Source organism: Oxyura jamaicensis, chromosome 6 (genome assembly GCF_011077185.1).
Source record: "Oxyura jamaicensis isolate SHBP4307 breed ruddy duck chromosome 6, BPBGC_Ojam_1.0, whole genome shotgun sequence".
In the NCBI taxonomy this organism is placed as follows: Eukaryota; Metazoa; Chordata; class Aves; order Anseriformes; family Anatidae; genus Oxyura; species Oxyura jamaicensis.
Window position 1 is genome coordinate 30,256,071 of NC_048898.1, and position 18,669 is coordinate 30,274,739.

At 39.9% G+C, this 18,669-nt stretch overlaps 1 protein-coding gene across 1 annotated transcript in view; it reads left to right on the plus strand.

The window, feature by feature from the left end:
* The window catches only part of INPP5F (inositol polyphosphate-5-phosphatase F), a 38,547-nt gene that overhangs the window by 7,368 nt on the left and 12,510 nt on the right, over window positions 1-18,669 (plus strand). The window contains exons 2-10 of the mRNA XM_035330811.1: window positions 6,960-7,040; window positions 13,288-13,424; window positions 14,157-14,285; window positions 15,007-15,174; window positions 15,465-15,521; window positions 16,574-16,772; window positions 17,493-17,672; window positions 17,957-18,024; window positions 18,443-18,567. Of these exons, the coding sequence (XP_035186702.1) occupies window positions 6,960-7,040; window positions 13,288-13,424; window positions 14,157-14,285; window positions 15,007-15,174; window positions 15,465-15,521; window positions 16,574-16,772; window positions 17,493-17,672; window positions 17,957-18,024; window positions 18,443-18,567 (1,144 nt within the window). The remainder of the gene's footprint in view (window positions 1-6,959; window positions 7,041-13,287; window positions 13,425-14,156; window positions 14,286-15,006; window positions 15,175-15,464; window positions 15,522-16,573; window positions 16,773-17,492; window positions 17,673-17,956; window positions 18,025-18,442; window positions 18,568-18,669) is intronic.

Sequence of the window (18,669 nt, forward strand, 5' to 3'; positions counted from 1 at the left end):
GAGCCCGCTTATTCCAAGCTGTTTCCTCCTCAGCTTTCTTAAGGGAGCAAGGGGCCCTACAGGTGCAGAACAAGTTGAGGTGGTGCTTTCCTTACAACTGCACTCCCAAATAAAGAGTTGAGCTCCTCCAAGGATGCTGAATCTAAGAGGCACATCCGAGTAATGGATAACCTCAAAAGAACAGACGACACGATACTGAGTAAGTGCAACAACAGGACTGAGGATTTTATGCCACAGCCGGAAAAACTAACTTTACTGTAGGTCTGAGATATTTCAGTATAACCAAACTGTCTTTTGGGCAGCGGATGGGGCTGATGGCAATCCTTCTCCAACTTGGTGTCCATGAGGGGTTTATGGAAAGCTTTGTTTTGGTTTTCCTCGATGGAAGGAGCCTGGGAGTTGAATTCAGTGAGTGTGACGTTCAGCTTGCTCCTAACGAGTTGGAGGGGCTCTGTGTGGAAAAGAAGACTGCTGGATTGCTTGTTAAGGCACGCTAATGGAGTGTGCTGTAGTTATTTTGTTGTTAAGTAATCCATATGTAGGGAGCAGGGGCAACTAGAACAGCCTCTTGAGGTGTTTCTAATACTTAATAATTAGCAATTAGAGTATTTTTTTGGTTTAATTGGATCTGCCATCACTGTGTGCCTTAGAACCGGCCTCAGAACAACTGCTAATAGCAGTTTATCACGTGTAGTACAGGAGTTCCTTGTGCAATTACTTGTACTATTGGGTACTCTCTAGACAACTGAATCTCTTCCATATGCTTTTATAGTTTCCTGAGCAGTGCCTGGTGACCCGGGGGATTTTACAACTGCAACAGAATACAAAGAAGTGTATTTATCATAGCAACTAGTAAGGACTCTTTTGTGAGGCACTTTCTCTGGGCTTGCATCCTGCTTACTCTTTTGAAAAAGTTTTGCTGAGATAAGATTAGACCTGCGTAATATGCCCCTGTTCCCACTGCTTTAAATCTTGTCACTGTCCGACCTGAATTGGACTCGAATTGTTCCTGTTCATCCAGTCCAATGTTGAGATACTTAGGGAAAGCGTCCAAGGAAACTGAAATACCGTTTCACTTAGACACAGGCCGGATGGATGCATGCTCTGTAGCGTGCCGGCCCAACTGTAGGAGCACATGCACTCTGTAAGAAACTTGCACTGAGTCGCTGTTTGGCAAGCGTGCTTCTCATCCTTAGGGGCTGGAGGATAACAGGCTACTTTAACAGGGCTCTAAGGTGGAGTAGCAAGGGGAAGAGTAGTGGGAATGTTTTTTTTTTTTTTTTTTTTTTTTTTTTTTTAAATAAATCCTCTGTGTTTGGAGTAGCTGTGGGCTTCTGAAGATGGGGGGTTTCTCTGTAAAGAGGACCATTTCAATTCTGAGTGATCAAGGGCTCTCAGGTCTCCCATGCAGACTAAGCAAGCTGTCTAAATGAAAAGTTAAAGATAATTAAACAAATTATCCCTTCAGCTAGCCACCCATTTTTAAGATTGGGCTGGAAAATAACCAAATAAATAAGGATAATACTTCATGACCATTAGGTGCTAGTAGTTGTAAGACTACGTGTGTTAATATTCCTCTATCTTTCTGTAATTATAATAGATTAAACATGAATTTAGGAGTCTGTGCTAGAAAGAACTTAATTAGCCTAAGTTTGCTTGCCAAAGTAGCACTTGGAGTCTTTTGTCTTGTAGGAAATGCTTTATACTCTTAAGTCTTCCCGGTTAACTTGTAATCTTTTAATCCTGGCTAATATTTCAGAACACTGTTCAGAGACGAACTGGAACTTGAAAGCAGAGTTAGTTCCCCTTGAAAAGTCATAAGGGCACAACAGTGCTAATAATGAAGGCTTGTGGTTGTCTTTGATCTGAAGCAGCCAGAACTTAAAGGGGAAAAAACTTCAGCTCTATTATTATTATTTTTTTTTCTGGAAGTTTACTTTCCAGGGGTCAAGTACTATATTAGCAGAGCTGAAAAATTGACTTTCAACACGTACAATAGGTTGCTTCTGTGCTTTATCTTTTCATATGGAAATGTCTTGTGTTTGTGTTGGACGCTGAGAATGGCTGGAGGAATTGCTTCCCTGTCAGGCTACGGTAAGAATTCATAAACGGCACACAGGTTTGGATGGTTATGTCTCTATACAGCCTGTGCTTGTTTAGAAATACGTGTTTATAAGCAGTCCATATTTATATAAATACATATAAACTGAGCTTGGAGTTCCACGACCTTCAGTCAATTTTTATACGGAGCACACTGACAGGAAACACTTCCCAGCTGAGGTCCTGAAGCTCCTGGGGGTTTGAGGAAGATAAGGAGTACGGCCCCTGAGTTACAGCAAAATTGGCTGATAAATGGCTATCGCGCTTTGAATCGGAGCTGGCAGCAGTAAGGGCTGCGTCAAAGTGATTCCAAATCCAATCTTTTTTTCTTCCTGGCTCCTTAACCACTCCAGACTTGCATGTAGTCACTGAGCACGAAGCCGGTGGTGGGTCCCAAAGCAGCGTGTTCCCTTGTCAGGACTTGTGCTTGGCCTTGGAGCGACTCTGCTGGGGGAAGGATGGCCAAAGGGCTAGAAAGCGCTTTTGGCTTTTGACCATCTTCCAAGTTCCTTTGTGCCACCCTTCCCAGGATCAGACTTGTGTAAACACAACCAGTTAAAGGAGCCTTATCTGGTGCTGCTGCCTTTGCATCGCTGCTGGTAAGTTTGGAGGGCTGGTGGTAGAAATCATCACATCAAAGCTGGTTTTGTTCCCTGCTTGTGGCGGAAGTCCTGGTGTGCTGAGATTACGATTCCAGTGCACTTGCTGTGAAGTAACTGTATGCTCCCTGATTGCTCATCTGAGATGGCAATCAGCAAAAAAAAAAAAAGGGGGGGGGGGGGGCATTTTTTCCCCAATAGCTTGAATTTAGTTAGAGGGGGTAAGGGAGAGAATGGGAAATCCTGTACTTTGGGACAGAAACCTGCTGTGCAAGCCTGCACCTCAAAGTTTTAAGAGCATGTGCTAAGGTCTATCAGACCCTGGCAAGTCTTTAGATTAAAACCTCCAGAGGGCACGACGAACTCCCAGAGGAGGGGAAGGTGTGCCTGAGCTCACTGCTCTCGGTGCCTGTTCTGTTGGTTTCCAAGCCTTTGTTTGGAGGACAATGGCTATCTTGGCATTGTTTCCAGCAAGCACGGTGCCCTGAGAAGACTGCTGGATGATGTTGGGTTGCAGTTTCAGGTTGATCAGTCTTTATTCCTGGCTGGCTGTGTTTCAAGGGATCGCTAGATTTCTAGCATGGCATCTGTAGGAAGACAAGTAGAAAGCAAAAGTTACTACTGATCAATTCTATTTCGGATTTCTCAAAGTACTGTTTGATTTTTTTGGGTGCAGAGAATAGTTAAGGGTTTGTTTTGATAGAGCCTTGTGGCAGGTTAATGCTCACTGATAGACATTTATTTAAAAAAAAAAAAATCAAACTTGCAGTTGTGTGGCTTCAGCCTTCATCAGTCAAACCTAGCTAAATGTGTTTTATGTATACTATCAGGAGACTTTATCTGAGGGTTTTCAGTTTATTTTTTATTTTTTGGTGGTTCATTTCCTCCTTGGCTTTATAAAGATCTAGAGATCTTTTCTAACGTGTATCACTGTCCAGCAACTTAAATTTTGCTATATTTTACAGTTATCCATATCTTACAGGCTTCCATTTAATTTTTTGGATCTAAATGTATTTAAAATTGTTACACAGCCATGTAACCTTCAATCCTTAAAATCATCAGCAAAGATGATGGCTAAAGATACAGCAGCAGCCAGGATTGCTGGGCAGGAGATTAAATTATGGCAAACAGTCCTGAATGATTTCACAGCATTGAACCGAAGTCTGAGAGCTGCTTTTACTGCAGCTGAGTAAGCAGGACTGCACTAAACACGAAAGCCTGTATTCTTTTGGGGGGCGGGGTAGGGGAACTAGAGAAAATCATCCTTTTATTTTGGTTCATCCACCGTCTGGTTCCAGAGCATGCTTCCTAGAGCAAGAGCTTCCTATGGCTGAACACTTGAATTATATTTATTCAGCATGATTGGCACTGGCTCTGAGTCAAGACAGGGCTACCGAGCAGGAAACAGAGCTATAACTAGTAACTAAGTTCTAATTAGAATGTCAAATCTAGATGTGTTTTATTTAGCAAAACCAACTCTGACCCGCTCGCTTCTGTGCTGTCACACATCCTTTCCTATACAAAGTTCTCTAGAAATGCTGTTTAAGAAAAATAAGTGATACTTGCCAAACAAAGTGTGATTCTGCAGTTGGTACTTTTCCACAGCCTACAGGCATTTCTGCTGTGAGCCTTCTTCACATCTAGATTTTCACTGGATGCTGGAAATAAAAACCTAAACACGTTAATCTCCTCCGATGTCCCTGACGGAGTATTTACCTGCCATGTCCTGCCTTCCCCCAGGAGCATCTTCTGGAAGCAGCCAGCCTTCGCTGTTGGGAGCTTGATAATCACTCTTATCTCAAGAGCAATGCTGCCCAGCTGGTCGATCTGTATTTGCCTTTTGAACTCTTAGCATGACGTTAGGGTTTAGCTCCAAAAAGCTCCTCTTTTTGCAGATTTTGTCTATGCTTTAAGTGAACAGAGGGGTCAGGGGGCAGAGTCAGTCCTCGCTGTCTCTGCTGCCAGGGAGAAGTATTCCTGCAGAAGTCTTGGACGTAGCATATGAGTAAGTTGAGGGCTACATATGTCAAAGTAAACAGCAAAAAATATGGAAAAGTTGCAAAACCCTCTTTTTTACAGTCTCTGCTACAGTTTCTTTGTTCTTTTGTGGACAAGTCTAAATTATCTTTTCCTTATATCTGTAATTAAAATTAGATCATGATCCCCCCCCCCCCTTTCTGTAAGCTGCTAGAACGAAACCTCACTTGCCATCCAGAGCTTTCCCACTAATCTCATCGTAGCAGGAAATGAATGGTTTAAGGAGACTTAGGCCATATTCAGATTATTAGTTTTGTAGTTACGGGAAACCTGCAGTGCTTTGAAGTCTTCTGAAGTCTGGCCTCTTTTTGCTGCTTGGTTTGTCTGGTTTGGAGCTCTCACGATGGAATGTGAATGATGAAGAGAACTGCAGGTACCAAAGACAGTCAGAAGTAGATAGTGTTTGAAACAGAAGGTTCCTGGGGTGAAGATGGATTGGGGTGGTGTCGACGAGCTGGAGAAGAAGGTGGAACACTTGAGGAAAGCAGGGAAAGCTTCCTCTTTCTTGTAAGCTTGGTGCAGATTTCCACTCAGCGTAAGGATGCTCTTGTGTGTTGTTTGGGCTGGAGCTCAGGCTGCCCTTGCGCACGCTTTGTAAAAGCACAAGATTTTCGGCATACAGGTACAAGATGAATTGTGTCCTCAGGCTTCTCTGAAGTACTAAATCAAACTGTTCACGCTGTCACTTATTTCCTTGTGCTCATCTATTTTAGTCTTCTCAGAAATGTAACTAAGTGATGGCTCAATAGCCTCTTACACGAGGTTCTGTGCTGTTTATGGTGCTCTCTTACAGTGAAGCAGGAAGAACCTGGAGCTTCTTTTCAGGGATCTCATGTGAAATGGCACAGCTTGGTTACACACATTAGCAGAAGCTCCGTGCTGCCTCCTGCAAGCCTCTGATGAATTTTGCTACCGGGCACACTTAGTTTCTTCTTGTCTTTGTGAAAGCTCAATGTGAAACTCCTTTTAAATGAGTTCAGTTTAGGTCCATCCTGCCTTCTGTGTCTCACATCAATGCTTGTCTGTCATGATGAAATTGGAGTCCAATTTACTATCAAATGTGTTAAACTGAAAGCTAGGAATAAACGTGCCTCCTTGGAACAGCAGAGTCTGAGTTGCAATAAGTTGCAAGGATAACACAGTGTCTGAAAATAAGTGTTTAAAGACTTCCTGTCAGGTGTATGTAGGCTGGTGATTGTACTCCATGTCTTAGGGTATTGTGCGAGTCTGTTCTTCAGAATGTCTGTCTGTTTACCCTGGGAGATAACATCTAGACTAGTCAAATACTTTTAATTGGAGAATTCTTCCTCCTTGGAACCAGTGAGGTTTGGCAGATAATAACAAACTTCTTGTCCTTCTTGGTATGGGAAAACCTCTCCTACACAAGTATTAATTGCTTTTAATGACTTTTTTCATTTAAGATTTAACTTCTGATTTTTTTTTTTCCACATTCTTGAACTTTTACTACACTACTATGAAAAACTCTTACTGTATATCAGCGGTGGGTACTCTGACCACAAGAGGCTTTTCATGCTAATAGTGTCTTACTTGATGGTTTGATTTGCGTTGAGAGGAGTACCATTTGCATGCAGATGGTGAAGCTGATAGTGTTGCCTTCCTGCTTGCTCTTGTACTTCTTGTGGTTCACTAGAATCCATTGCTCGTAGGAGAACTAGAAACCATGAAACTTGGTGTACTTTGGTATTGTTCTGTGTAGTTGTGAGACGTCTTTAACAAAAGACAGTGTACACGTGTGTGTATCTGTAAATATAAAAAGATGCAAAACTAACAGTATCTGGGTGAATATAAGAGAGCTGGGACTGAAAGTTAACATCTGGTCTTCTTAGAGCTACATTAGCAGCTTAATGACCTGTATTTAATTTCACTATAACCATGTAAAATTTCAATTAAGTTACAAATTCCAGTGGATATTAGGAGAATTAAGCCTCCTTTAAACTGAATTATGTAGCCCAAAACACTCTTGTAGTGATTTCCTCAAATAGCCAGAAGGGAGATATGGCTCTAAATAGGAACAAATCATTTGGTCAACTAATTAAAATGGCAAATTGGTAGCAAGCAAAAACTGAACAGAGTATGTAACTTATTTTGTTGTGGGAATCATGGCATGCTTTCTACTCTCTGGATGGGGAAAGTAGCGAGAATGGCCTGTATTGGATTGATTGTCCTGCTGTGTTCACTGCAAAATATGTGCTCTTTTTCCAGCTACTGATCTTCTTTTGGCTTGGAACCCCATTTGTCTGGGCCTGGTGGAGGGAGTCATCGGTAAAGTTCAGCTTCATACGGGTACGTGTTCTTTCTTCTTGATACTGCTAATGCACTTTGGCCTAGGGACAGTGATACTGTAAATAAAGCTGTAGCTCAAATGGATGATGTAATGTTCTTTGCAATGGTGGTGTAATCCAACTGTAGAAAGTTGTCAGTGTTTGTATTATAGCTGTGGTTTGCAAATCCCTCTTCTTTCCATAGTGTGTGTTCTGGTTTGTCGTTGTTTGATTAAAAGACGGAGAACTGCACTCACAAATAATACAAGGCTGTGCCATAAAGTCCTGTCTAAGGCTCCATATGGGATGCACCCGCTTGTATTTTTGCACTTTTTTTTTGAATAGTGCTTTTTTGTTATTCTTAGGGTACTGTGCGACAACTAACAATGCAAGTATTCACAAAAATCAGGTTTTCAGATATCGAGAATTAAAGCCTTAAGAATGATTATTACCTTGGTAGATCACTATTTGAAAGTAAAACAAACATTTAGAGCCTTCTTTGTTAAACAGCAATATTGCAAGACATAGCTGTAAAATAAAAGCAGAAGTAGAATGTATTGTGGTTAATATTAAGCCTGTCTTTAACTGATTCTAAATAACTTTTTTTTCAGTAAAATAAAGTCACTCTTCTTGCTTTAGTCAGCTTAAAGTCCTGTAGCCAAAATAAATACCTATTCTGATATATACCAGCTTTTATCTGTAAGGGGTCTTTTATTACCAATAGAGCTCTGGATGTCTATTTGCTGACAGGTAGAAAAGCTAGCCATAAACTCTGTTCATTTACTGTGTGCTCTTCTTTTTGTACGTGCTTAAGACGTACATCTTGTATAGTGCCTGGGCAGATCATCAGTACAGGTAGAGTCTGAGGTGTGTTTGGGGTACCAGGATGGGTTAAGTGCTGAAATGGATCAGATGTTTGTGGCACGTCATGTACACAAACAGCTTAGTCATGGTGGCAGTAGCACAATAACAATAGAGAAAGAAGGAAAATGGGGACTGTTATACCCCTGTATTAGGGTATGACGGATCTAGTTCTGGGAATAGTTGGCTCCGTAGTCACTGTAACCACTGGGTCTCAGAGAATATAGTTCAGAGCTATTATTTCTTAAGCTTATGATTGCTTTCTCTGTCCAGTTGCATCACTTGATCTTTGAATTTCACATGATGTTTGTCTGTCCTCCTTCCGTAAATCTATTCAACTGCCCTTTCTGATCTGACGATATGAAACGGTTCAGACTCTGCTCTTCTCTGACGCTTTCTCTTCTCGTCCAGGCTGGCTGAGCTGTTCAGCATGTCCTGTCCATAACAAATGGATGAATGATGGCTGAACTCCAGTAATGACCATTTTCTGCTGTGGGAAAATGCTCCATGCTTGCTTGTAACATGTTTGTGTTTGTTAACCGAGCATTTAGGTCCACAAAGGCCTCCCCCTTCTCTCTAGGGAGCCTTCTATAAAAGCATTGGAAGGGGGAGAACTTGTTTTCAAATACTTTCTGGAAGTTCTACTGTATCATGGCAACTGAATATCCCTGCTTGTGTGCTTACTGTGAGGTGCTTCTGCTTCTGGAAGCTGAGCTAAAACTCCCCAGCATGTGACCCTTGAACAGGTGCCAGCCTGCTGCTGTCAGGTAAATCAAGGTTATCAGGTAATAAGTCTGATACTGCTCTTCTTTCCTTATGTCCTTTACAGCGACTGTATCAATTATGCTCATCCAGGCACTTCATTCACTTGTTGCTTAGGCCAGTGGTAGCGTTTTGTTTCTTTGCCTTGTTCAGGTAACACATCACAGACTACTTACAGGCCCTCCTTCTTGTGCATATTGAGGCATTTAGTGATGCAAATGCCCTGCAGACAAATGCTAATTCTCTGGCACTTAAGTGAGAGATAATGTCTGTAGTTATTTATCCATAGCCTTTTGCTGAAACCTCTTGGTCCCCTGCATCTGCTGACAGTTACTAATGATTGTCTTCACTGGGCTGCAGTCAAAGTAAGAGGGCTGACTGAAGTGGCTTTCATAGGTGGTCTTAAACCTCTTTATGCCGATGAACTCTCGCTTGCTTATTTTTAAGTGCAGTTTTATGTAATCCTCTAGCTGAGTTATCCAACACTGTAACAGTAACCTGTCTTCATTACTTATTCGTGTATCAATCTTTGTCACCTGGAAACTTTATCAGCAAGAGTTGTATAAATATTTAACAGAGCTGGACCATTTTCTCCATACTTGGTAAGAGGACTGGGCTGTGGAAGCTGGATGAGATACTTTTTTTTCTCCAGACCTCGTATACATCAACAGGAACAGGAGGACCTGCTGCTCTGATTTCTTCCCTTCTTCCTTCCCTTGCTGGACTATAAGGATCAGAAAACTTATTTTGAAGCTCTTCTGGCTTAACTAGTCCTGTCTGGGCTTGTTCTGCTCAGCATTTTGTTGACTAATACTGGAAACTTTAAATAACTTTAAGTATTAAAATTGCTACCAGCATACTCAAACCATCACTAAGCCCATACTCACTTTATCTTGGACATAGATCCTTACGTATGCTTGAAAGATTTGCTCAATGAAGGATCCTGGAATAGTCCTAAAATGACCTTGAAATAACCCAGGACTGACTACAGGGGCATTCTTGATTTAGCACCGATGGTTGCCAAAACTGCTGTAACTAGGGATGGGGTTTAATAGGCTCTTAATCTTGCTGGCTCTGTTGCTGACCTAGCACAGGAGAATTTGTAGAAAAGCTCTCTTGGCAGGGAAGCAGTCTTGTGAGAAACTAGCTAGCCAATATAGCATGTTTTTCTAATTCTGTAAAGAATTTTTTTGCCCGAGAGGATCAGTTGTACATCTGGACATAATTGTGCACTCATTTCTGAGATGAATTTCTCCTGAAGGTATCTTTTGGTTCTTCCCAAATTGTCACGTTCCTCAAACTTTTTTTTTTGGGGGGTGGACAGACCTATGATGGAATACTTGAAGGCTAGGGTATGGTCTCTTTTACCCTCCGTTGGCCCATCCCAAGATGGCAAGTAGGAAAATGTGGGGTAAAAATAGGAATACAAAGGGGAAAGAATTTTAGGATGTCATGAAGACACCTTATTGAAATATAACACTGCATGCTCCCTTGGTATAGGTGCACAATTGGAGTAGTCTCTGCATGTGCTTGCCTCTATACGGAAAGAACATCTCTTGCATAACCAAGGTCTACATTAAAGAGTATTAATCGTATGTTTTGTGATCCAATTAGTGCATATGCATACAAAAAATAAGTGTAGCCATTCAATTTCCTTTAGTTGAGATTCCAGTAAATAACTAAAATGAGCTTATTTTTTGTTAAAATTTAGTTACTACTTTACCCACTAAAGTAGTAACGGTAGCCTGAAATCAAATTCTCAGTTGAGATTTACTGACGTGCTTGAGCAATTTTGATTTCCCTTCACTTTGTTAGAAGAGCTTTGGCTTCCAAGTGCTGACCTTCCTGCAGGTAGAATAGTTTACTAGTTCAGGTGTATGTTTTAGTGGTGTAAGTTCCATGCAGAAGTTCTAATCACTTGGTTAGGGACTACTTAGTGAGTTAATGAAACGTCGTGGTGCCAGAATATGCTCAGTATAATTCTGTATATCTCATTAGAACCACGGCTCTGTTTCTTAGCCAGTGCCAGCCAGATTCCTTAACTCCTTTGTTGCAACCACACATGTTTCTGTTCTGTGGTCAAAATGCATTTTAATGCCTGCACTCCTAGCATAGGAAAAGCACACAAAACCACTGGTTAATTAAAACGTGGGTTAAACGCTGATGGCAAGTTTCCACAGACTCTAAACAGAAGGGAAGTTAAGTTCTTCCTTCCCTATCCACAGGAAAGGAAAGCTTTTTCTGTCAGCATGCCACTGGATCTTGATAGAAACAATAAGTGGTTCAGCATCTGAAATATCTTCAAGGAAGCGCAACTGCTCCTGTCTCTATCTTCATCCAATCAACAACTTAAAACGTTTGTTTTGCTTTCATCTAAATTCCTTCCACTAACAAAAATAAGAAGATGGTATCATAGTCATTCTTGGCTGGAATCAAAATACTTGCAAAAAGCATCATTTGTAGCAAACTTAGGCAGTTTAAGACAAGTTATTGCAAAAAAAAAAAAAAAAAAGATACTTGGGAGAACTAAATGCTAGATTGTTTGGGAAATTTTAGAAAATGACTTAAATGGCAGTGGTGTGCTGACAGTGAGGAATGAGAGGTAATGGCTTACTTTAGATACAGTGCTTTAAATCAGTTTTTGCCATCTGCTCTGCCACAGTTCATAAAACAGTAAAAAAAAAAAAAAAAAAAGCTAGGTCTTCAGATGGATGACTGAAAACGTGCAATCTTCTGGAATGGAGCTGTAGTTCTGTATGTCCCATACCTCCTACGTTGGGCAGGCAGTAAGCAGTCTTTTTCACTTAAAAAACAACTTTGACAGAACTACATTTTTAACTGCAGAAGCACAAACTCTGGCAGATTCAGTCATCTAGATGTTGGCAATTACAATAAGCTTTTATGGCCGTTGTTGCAGCTTTTACTTCAGGGTATATTTTATCTGAATAATTACTTTTGGACTGTTTCTTTTGATCTGCCAGGAAACTCCTGTTTTCTTTCAACATTCTTTGGCTCTGGCTATAAGACAAATGGAGTTTTGAAACAAATGCCAAGATGTCTTTTTTTTGTTGTTGTTTAAAAAAAAAATGCACTCAAAGGATGCAGAACTCACTTGACTGTATTAAGCTCTTGTTTACTGCTACCAGGGCTTGTTAATATAAGGCACTTTCCTTTTTTTTGGTAATGGTGTCATATTGATTATTTTGCTTGAGCTCTAGATGGCATCCTTTCTTGAAAACAATCTGCTTGTTTGTTGAAATACCGATCTCATAGGTGTGTGTTGTGTGGCTAACTTTCTATAGGTGGGAACAAATGAGCGATCATGAACACATGAGATGTGTTCATGTGTTCATGTTCATGTGTTCATGAGCGATCATGAACACATGAGAGGTGGGAACACATGAGAGATCATGATCTCTCCTACAGAGATCATGATTTTGATGCTGCGTTCAGGCGCTAGTGCAGGGTTTCTCTTAGAAGACTGCATAAATTAAACAAGTGGTGCATGACTATCTCCCTTTTCTATCTCCCTCTTCCCTTTTGGGAACAGCCTCTGGTTGTCATAGCCTGTTTGTGATTCTGGGAAGCTGTGGCTTTTAAAAGCTGCTTGGTGCCCTGTGTAGTAAGCATGTCACTCTACTGACGATAATGATAAAGAATGGAAGTATTGATTGTAGATATGTTGCTGTGCAGCACCAGTGAATATTGTCTTTATGTGAACAAACTTGCTTAAACACTTTGTCAGTGTTGGGAAAAAACGTTGAAGATTTAATTGGAAAGATGCTCACAGCTTTGAAGCTTTAATTCTATGCGGAAAGTATATTGAGAAAATATCCTGGTTTTCTTTCTGTTACAGGACGTGCAGAAATGCATTGAAGAAATCGAAAGCTAAAAAGTTGTTTAGAATTTATTGAGCAAGTAAAACAAGCTTTGCATTTGCTGTAAAGCCTCTAAATAGACTTTTGAAAAGCTAGATATTGTATTCCAAAGCATAATACGTGACACAAGCTAGTATCACAAGTGTGGAAGCATACTCAAGCCTGCAAGCTTTTAATGCTTGTGTAGCACTTCTTCCGTTAAACTGTGACTTCTCAGTTAGGAGAACTAGTGAGTTTGTCTTTAAAACTTCCTGTACCTCTTCCATCTCTTAACAGACCTTTCACCTTGACTCTTAAAATCCCAGCATACCACTACCCTGCTGCTGATTTAGCCAAGGAAACTAATAAACTAATGTTCTGTTACCTGTGGCTGTCCTCTGTTGCTGTTTGCTGTGCAACAGAAGGTACAAAGGGAAAAAAAACACAGCTTGCTGCCTGGTGATCCCCACCTATTCTTGTCAAGTTGTGCCACGGTTTGTGATAGCACATTCCACTGCGTGTGTGCATCGTCCTAGAGGCAGCCTAATTGCTGTAGATGAAGCAGTCATGGCTTTACCTTTAATGGGTAATTCTGTGAAAATGGCCCTCTGTGAGGTAAATACGTGTTTGTGGTTTTGTTATTGTAATGCCATAATAGCGAAACGTGGCAGCAGCAAATCATCGTTCACTGGACTGCTTCTGGCAGGGGTTTTGCACTGGTAGAAAAAATTCTGACCGATTAGTTAAAGCAAATGACTTCACAGTAAGCCTTTACTAATCTTTCTTCAGATTTGCCATGGTGGCTGCTTCTAATTCGTCAGAAAGCATTGATTGGCAAGCTCCCAGGGGACCATGAGGTATACAAAATAACAAAGATCGCAGTGATTCCACTTTCTGAAACAGAACCTCAGGATCTGGAATTGGAGGTATGGTTATCTTTAATAAATCATGATTTTGTTTTCCATTTTTTTTCAGTGAAATATAAATATGAAATGTAGCTTAAATACATACCTCCTTGTGGTGTATGTGGAAATGTTGAACAGGTTTTTTTTAAAAAATGCTACTTTGATTTAAAAATTATTTAATTGAAATAGCAAGATATGCTGGGGAGGGAAACTAGGATAAAATTATGTCCAAATTTAATTGAAAACTCATCATAAAATTTGTTCTTTGGATATATTTTTTAAATTATTGTAATTGAGCACGCTTCATGTGTGCTTTTCGCAGGGAGATGCTGTCATATCTATCTCCTTTGAATCAGGAGGGCATATGTGTCTTTTTTTTTTTTCTAAGGGTGCTCTTGGTTCTGTCCTGTTTTGGGATATTAATTCTATAACTTGGCTTCAAAGCCAAAAGAGAATTGTTAAAGGAAAAACATCACAAGTGAATAATACTAACTTAAAAGGCTTGGTGTTAAGCTGAGGTGGGTCTGGGTACTCATCTCACCTCAAACTGAGGCAGACAAACAACCACAGGGGCAAATGGCTTTTATAAAAGGAAGAGGAGAGAATTGTGCTATAGATGGAAACCTGTATGCTCTCCCTGTGTTTCACAGGATCTTCCCAAGGTTTGTGGACTTGGTAGACTTTCATTAGTTTCCTTGAATTTTCTAGAGGCTATTTAAATATTGGCTTTAATTCAATATCATTATTACTTAGCTTTGTAAAAAACATCACTTTGGGATAAACAAGCCAGAGAAGATTACACAGTCCCCAGATGACTCAAAATTTCTGCTGAAGACTCTTACTCAAATTAAATCAAATGTGTCTGCTCCAAATAAAAAGAAGGTAAAGCTTTCTACTGTTTCCTTTTCCCTTCCAAAATGCTTGTTTAGTAATTTGAAGCTTATGGTGGGTGGGTGATCAAGTGGAGCAGTAAGACCTGGAAAGAATACCAGTAAGTCTGGAATGCACAACTACTTCGTTTTGAAGTTCAGTTTCATTTTTCATTATTTCACTGTTCCTTTTTTATGTTTTTCCATTTTGAAATTGTGTAATTGCTGAGTAGCTCCTAATAGAACACCTTCCTCGGATTCGTCTCTAGTGGGGTTCTAAACTTCTCCCAGTTGTTCCACATAGGCATCTCTTATAAATACAAAATTTGGCACCCAGTTTCTCATAATTCTGTTACTATTTTTAAAAAGCAAACGCTGTTGACACCATGGTTTGGATTTGAAAGTTTAAAGAATATTATAATTAGAACTGGTAGATGCAGTGTTTTTAGTTTAGAAACTATACAGTTCAGAAACTTTTTTGAGCTTACATTCAAGCAGTATGTTTGAGTCTGAGTGCTCTGGATGTCCTTCCTGATAAAAGTACTTTGGTGATGCATGATATTAATGAAGATGCTTGCACTTGTGTTAATCTCTGCTAGGAATTTTAAGATCCTGTCCCTCAAAGACAACTTCTCACAAGGTTAGAAATAGGTTTTGGCAAATGTGGCTAGAATCTTTTTCAGTAAAAGAAAGACATAAGCCATTTAAGCCATTACTTTTCTTGTTTTTTCCAGATTAAAGAAAGCAAAGAGAAAGAGAGGCTGGAGAAGAGACTATTGGAGGAGTTGTTCAAAATGTTCATGGATTCAGATTCTTTTTACTACAGCCTTACCTATGACCTAACAAATTCTGTGCAGAGACAGAGTGCGTGTAAGAAACCTGACTTGTCACTGTGGCGAAAAGTAAGTATTCTCCTTTGACCTGCTCACCTCAAATGTGCATGGTCCAAACTTGACTGGTCACATTCTCTGTTAGTAAAGCCTACAGCAACTGAAGATCTTGCCTTGTTGCTGGCTTCCATGCATGGGAGTGAAGTGTCCAGCAGCATGTTTTGAACTGAACTGTCATAGTCAAAAGTAGTGAACCCTAGACTGGATGTGCAGTTGCAGCGAATAACATTCGTGGCTTTAACAGAGAGACTTCCAAATATTAATGTAAAATGTTTCAAAAAAAGCCTCTTGTTTTTAAACAGGTTGATGACAGATTCTTTTGGAACAAGCACATGATTGAAGATCTCATAATCACTGATGTGAGTCTTGTTTTTAACAGTAGCTGTGCTTTATATGTACTGTTATTTAATTTTAGTTGAAATGTTTACTTACAGTCTCATAGAGTTTACTTAAAAACCTGCTTAGCAGATGGGTCATGATCAGGACTGTACCTTCTGCAGCTGACTTCCTGGGCAGCTCACGTTCCCTTCTTCCCCCTGCCAAACCTTTGGCAGCCTTTTAGTCGGTCTGCATTCACTACTAATGAGCAAACATCAACTAAACTGTAAAGAGTTATTAAAATATAGTAATGCAAAGTAACTTCATGTGCGATATGCCAGTTTGTACTGATTTCTGAAGGCAAGCTTAAGATCTATTTATCTTTGAAATGAATTTTCACTGGAGAGAGCTGATTACTTGACAAGGAGGAAAAGCCAGAAAAGAAACTAACTCTGAATTCTAAAATTTTCTTATTTGAAACAGAATCACAGAATGCTTTTTGTCTTCTGAAGTAAAGAATACTATATATTTTTTTTTTTCCTTGGACAGAGCAGTTGATCAGCATACAGTACTGTAGAACTAGTTACTGTAAACTTCAGTTTACAGTAGATAAAGTATCTTCCTGGCTGATGGGTACCTAGGAACGGTTGTTGTATGTCTTAGTTTTTGTTCACTGTATGATCTCACTTGATTCTGAATTAACCTCCTAGGTAAATGAATGAGATTTTAACTACTAAATATGAGGTTAGGCCAACTCCTAGCTTTTTTAAAAGATTACACTGGACACCTTGCATTATGCCATATATCTATCTCTTTCATTAATGGATTCTTGCTTTTCTTTGTTTCATTTCCATGGGGGTTGGGGGAACAAAACCTTGTTGCTTTCTGCCTTCCTCCTCATTCAAAAGCCCTACAACTAATGGAGGGAAAGATGCTTGTGCCTTTTACAGAAATTAGACAAGGATATGGCAAAAGTTTCTTTAAAACATGAAAGGCACGTGAAGCAACTGTTTATAAATGGGAGAAATGGCAGAAATAATTGTAGGTAATGTGAAAACAACAGGAACGTAAATGTTTTTTTTGTAACATTCAGAATACTGAAGTGGACTTCTGGATTATACCCATCATACAAGGATTTGTGCAAATTGAAGAACTTGTAGTAAACTATAGTGAGTCTTCCGATGATGAGAAGAGCAGTCCTGAAACTCCCCCTCAGGAATCAACTTGTGTAGATGACATTCACCCAACATTTCTGGTGGCGCTTATTTCACGGAGGAGTCGGCACAGAGCTGGTAAGGAAATGTAGTATAATGTATGAGGATTTTTCTTAAGTGCTGAGAGGGATGCAGGAGTTAAAACTTGAGTGCTGTACTGTTCAGCAGATGGACAGCTCTTGTCAATGTAGGCACTGTAGCCCGCTTATGCGAGAACAGTTACTAAAACTGAGCTTCACAAGCTTCCTCTGGTGCACCAAACATATCCTTGGAAGTGATAGTTCCAAGATAAATTTCCATCTTTGCAAAGAACACTGATTAGGACCTTGCATACAACTGTCCTGATGCAATATTGCAGGCCTGAAATAGGCATGGCCTTCTTTTCTGTAGAACGTATAAATCTTCTTGGGATGTTTCTGGGATCTTATTATGAGAAGTGGAGCATTTGTCCGTAAAGGTGGCATTTAGGTGCATGGAAAACATGAAAGCAAACACTAAAGTAAAACTTCCTGCTGAGCTTGAGGGAACAGGGAGTAATGCAGCCTTTGGGGTGGACTATGTATTTGTGACTCCTCAGTGCCAATGAACTGCTTGGCCCTGGCGACTGTGTGTGGTATGTCAGTAAATAAAGCTTATATATTCAACATAAGTTTGGAGAATTAGAATAAGATTAAAGAAAGTCTTACCATTGATCTTGGATTTTGGCAGGAGCTCTCTCATGTTCAGAGGTTACCAAAGTTATCCATCTTTAAGACTAATAATTAAATGCAAATTGATCATTATTCTTATTTCTCCTAGGAATGCGGTACAAGCGACGAGGTGTTGATAAAAATGGAAACGTGGCAAATTATGTTGAGACAGAACAACTGATTCATGTTCATAACCACACTCTTTCTTTTGTACAAACAAGAGGCTCTGTGCCTGTCTTCTGGAGCCAAGTTGGATATAGATACAACCCACGGCCCCGACTGGACAAGAGTAAGTATTGCAGCAGCGTGCTTAAAGATCTGTTCCCTCTCTCTGCCCTGTTATGCACTCAAAAGCAAACTTTTTAAGAATGTTTTTTCAAATAAACTATAGTAGTAGAACAATGCTGAAGTTGGTTGAAGCGATGAAAGACCGTAAAAGTAATTCTGTAGAAGCTCTCTCTAGGTACTTTAAGCAGAGCTGTCTTTTTGAAGAGCGTAAATTTGGGTATCTGCTACTTCAAACAGAATTTGTTGCTGAACAGTCTGTTTGTCTAACATTGCTCTGTCTTGTAGGTGAAAATGAAACAGTGTCCTGTTTTCGTGCACATTTTGAAGAACAGCTGAAAAATTACAAAAAGCAGGTGAGGGCTACGTGATGACAGTCATCTTAAAGTGCAGGGGATGAAAGTTGGTGTCTTCAGTTTTCCTTGTTATTGCTGATCTGGGTTGGTGGCTTTAATTATTTCTTTGAGAAACTTGGTTTTAGACATCTGGAAGGGTTGTGCGTTAATAAAATCGTACGGAGTTTCTCACATAACTCTGAACTGTGGTAACTTACTTGTATACCTGCCTTAGCTTCTTTGTGCTAACATTCAGGTAACTTCTAGAGCTTATTTGATCTCAAGTACAACCCACCAAAGACCATAACTTCCTCAAGTTGACCTACAAATCTTTTTTAACTTTTTGTACTCTTTAATACATTTTGTACTCTTTAATACATAGTATCAGCAAGTCATGTTGTGGGGGATAACAAGTGTTAATTATCTAAATTTTTGGCAGGTCATTATTAATTTGGTGGATCAGACGGGCAGAGAGAAGATTATTGGAGATGCTTACCTTAAACAAGTTCTTCTGTACAACAATGCAAATTTGACTTATGTTTCATTTGACTTTCATGAGCACTGGTAAGAAACCTTTTTAAAAATGTTGCTTTTCATTTTTATTGGGTATGGGAAGAGAGTAAAGAGGAGAAAGCTTCATGCAGAAATAATGGCTTTCTTCTAAAT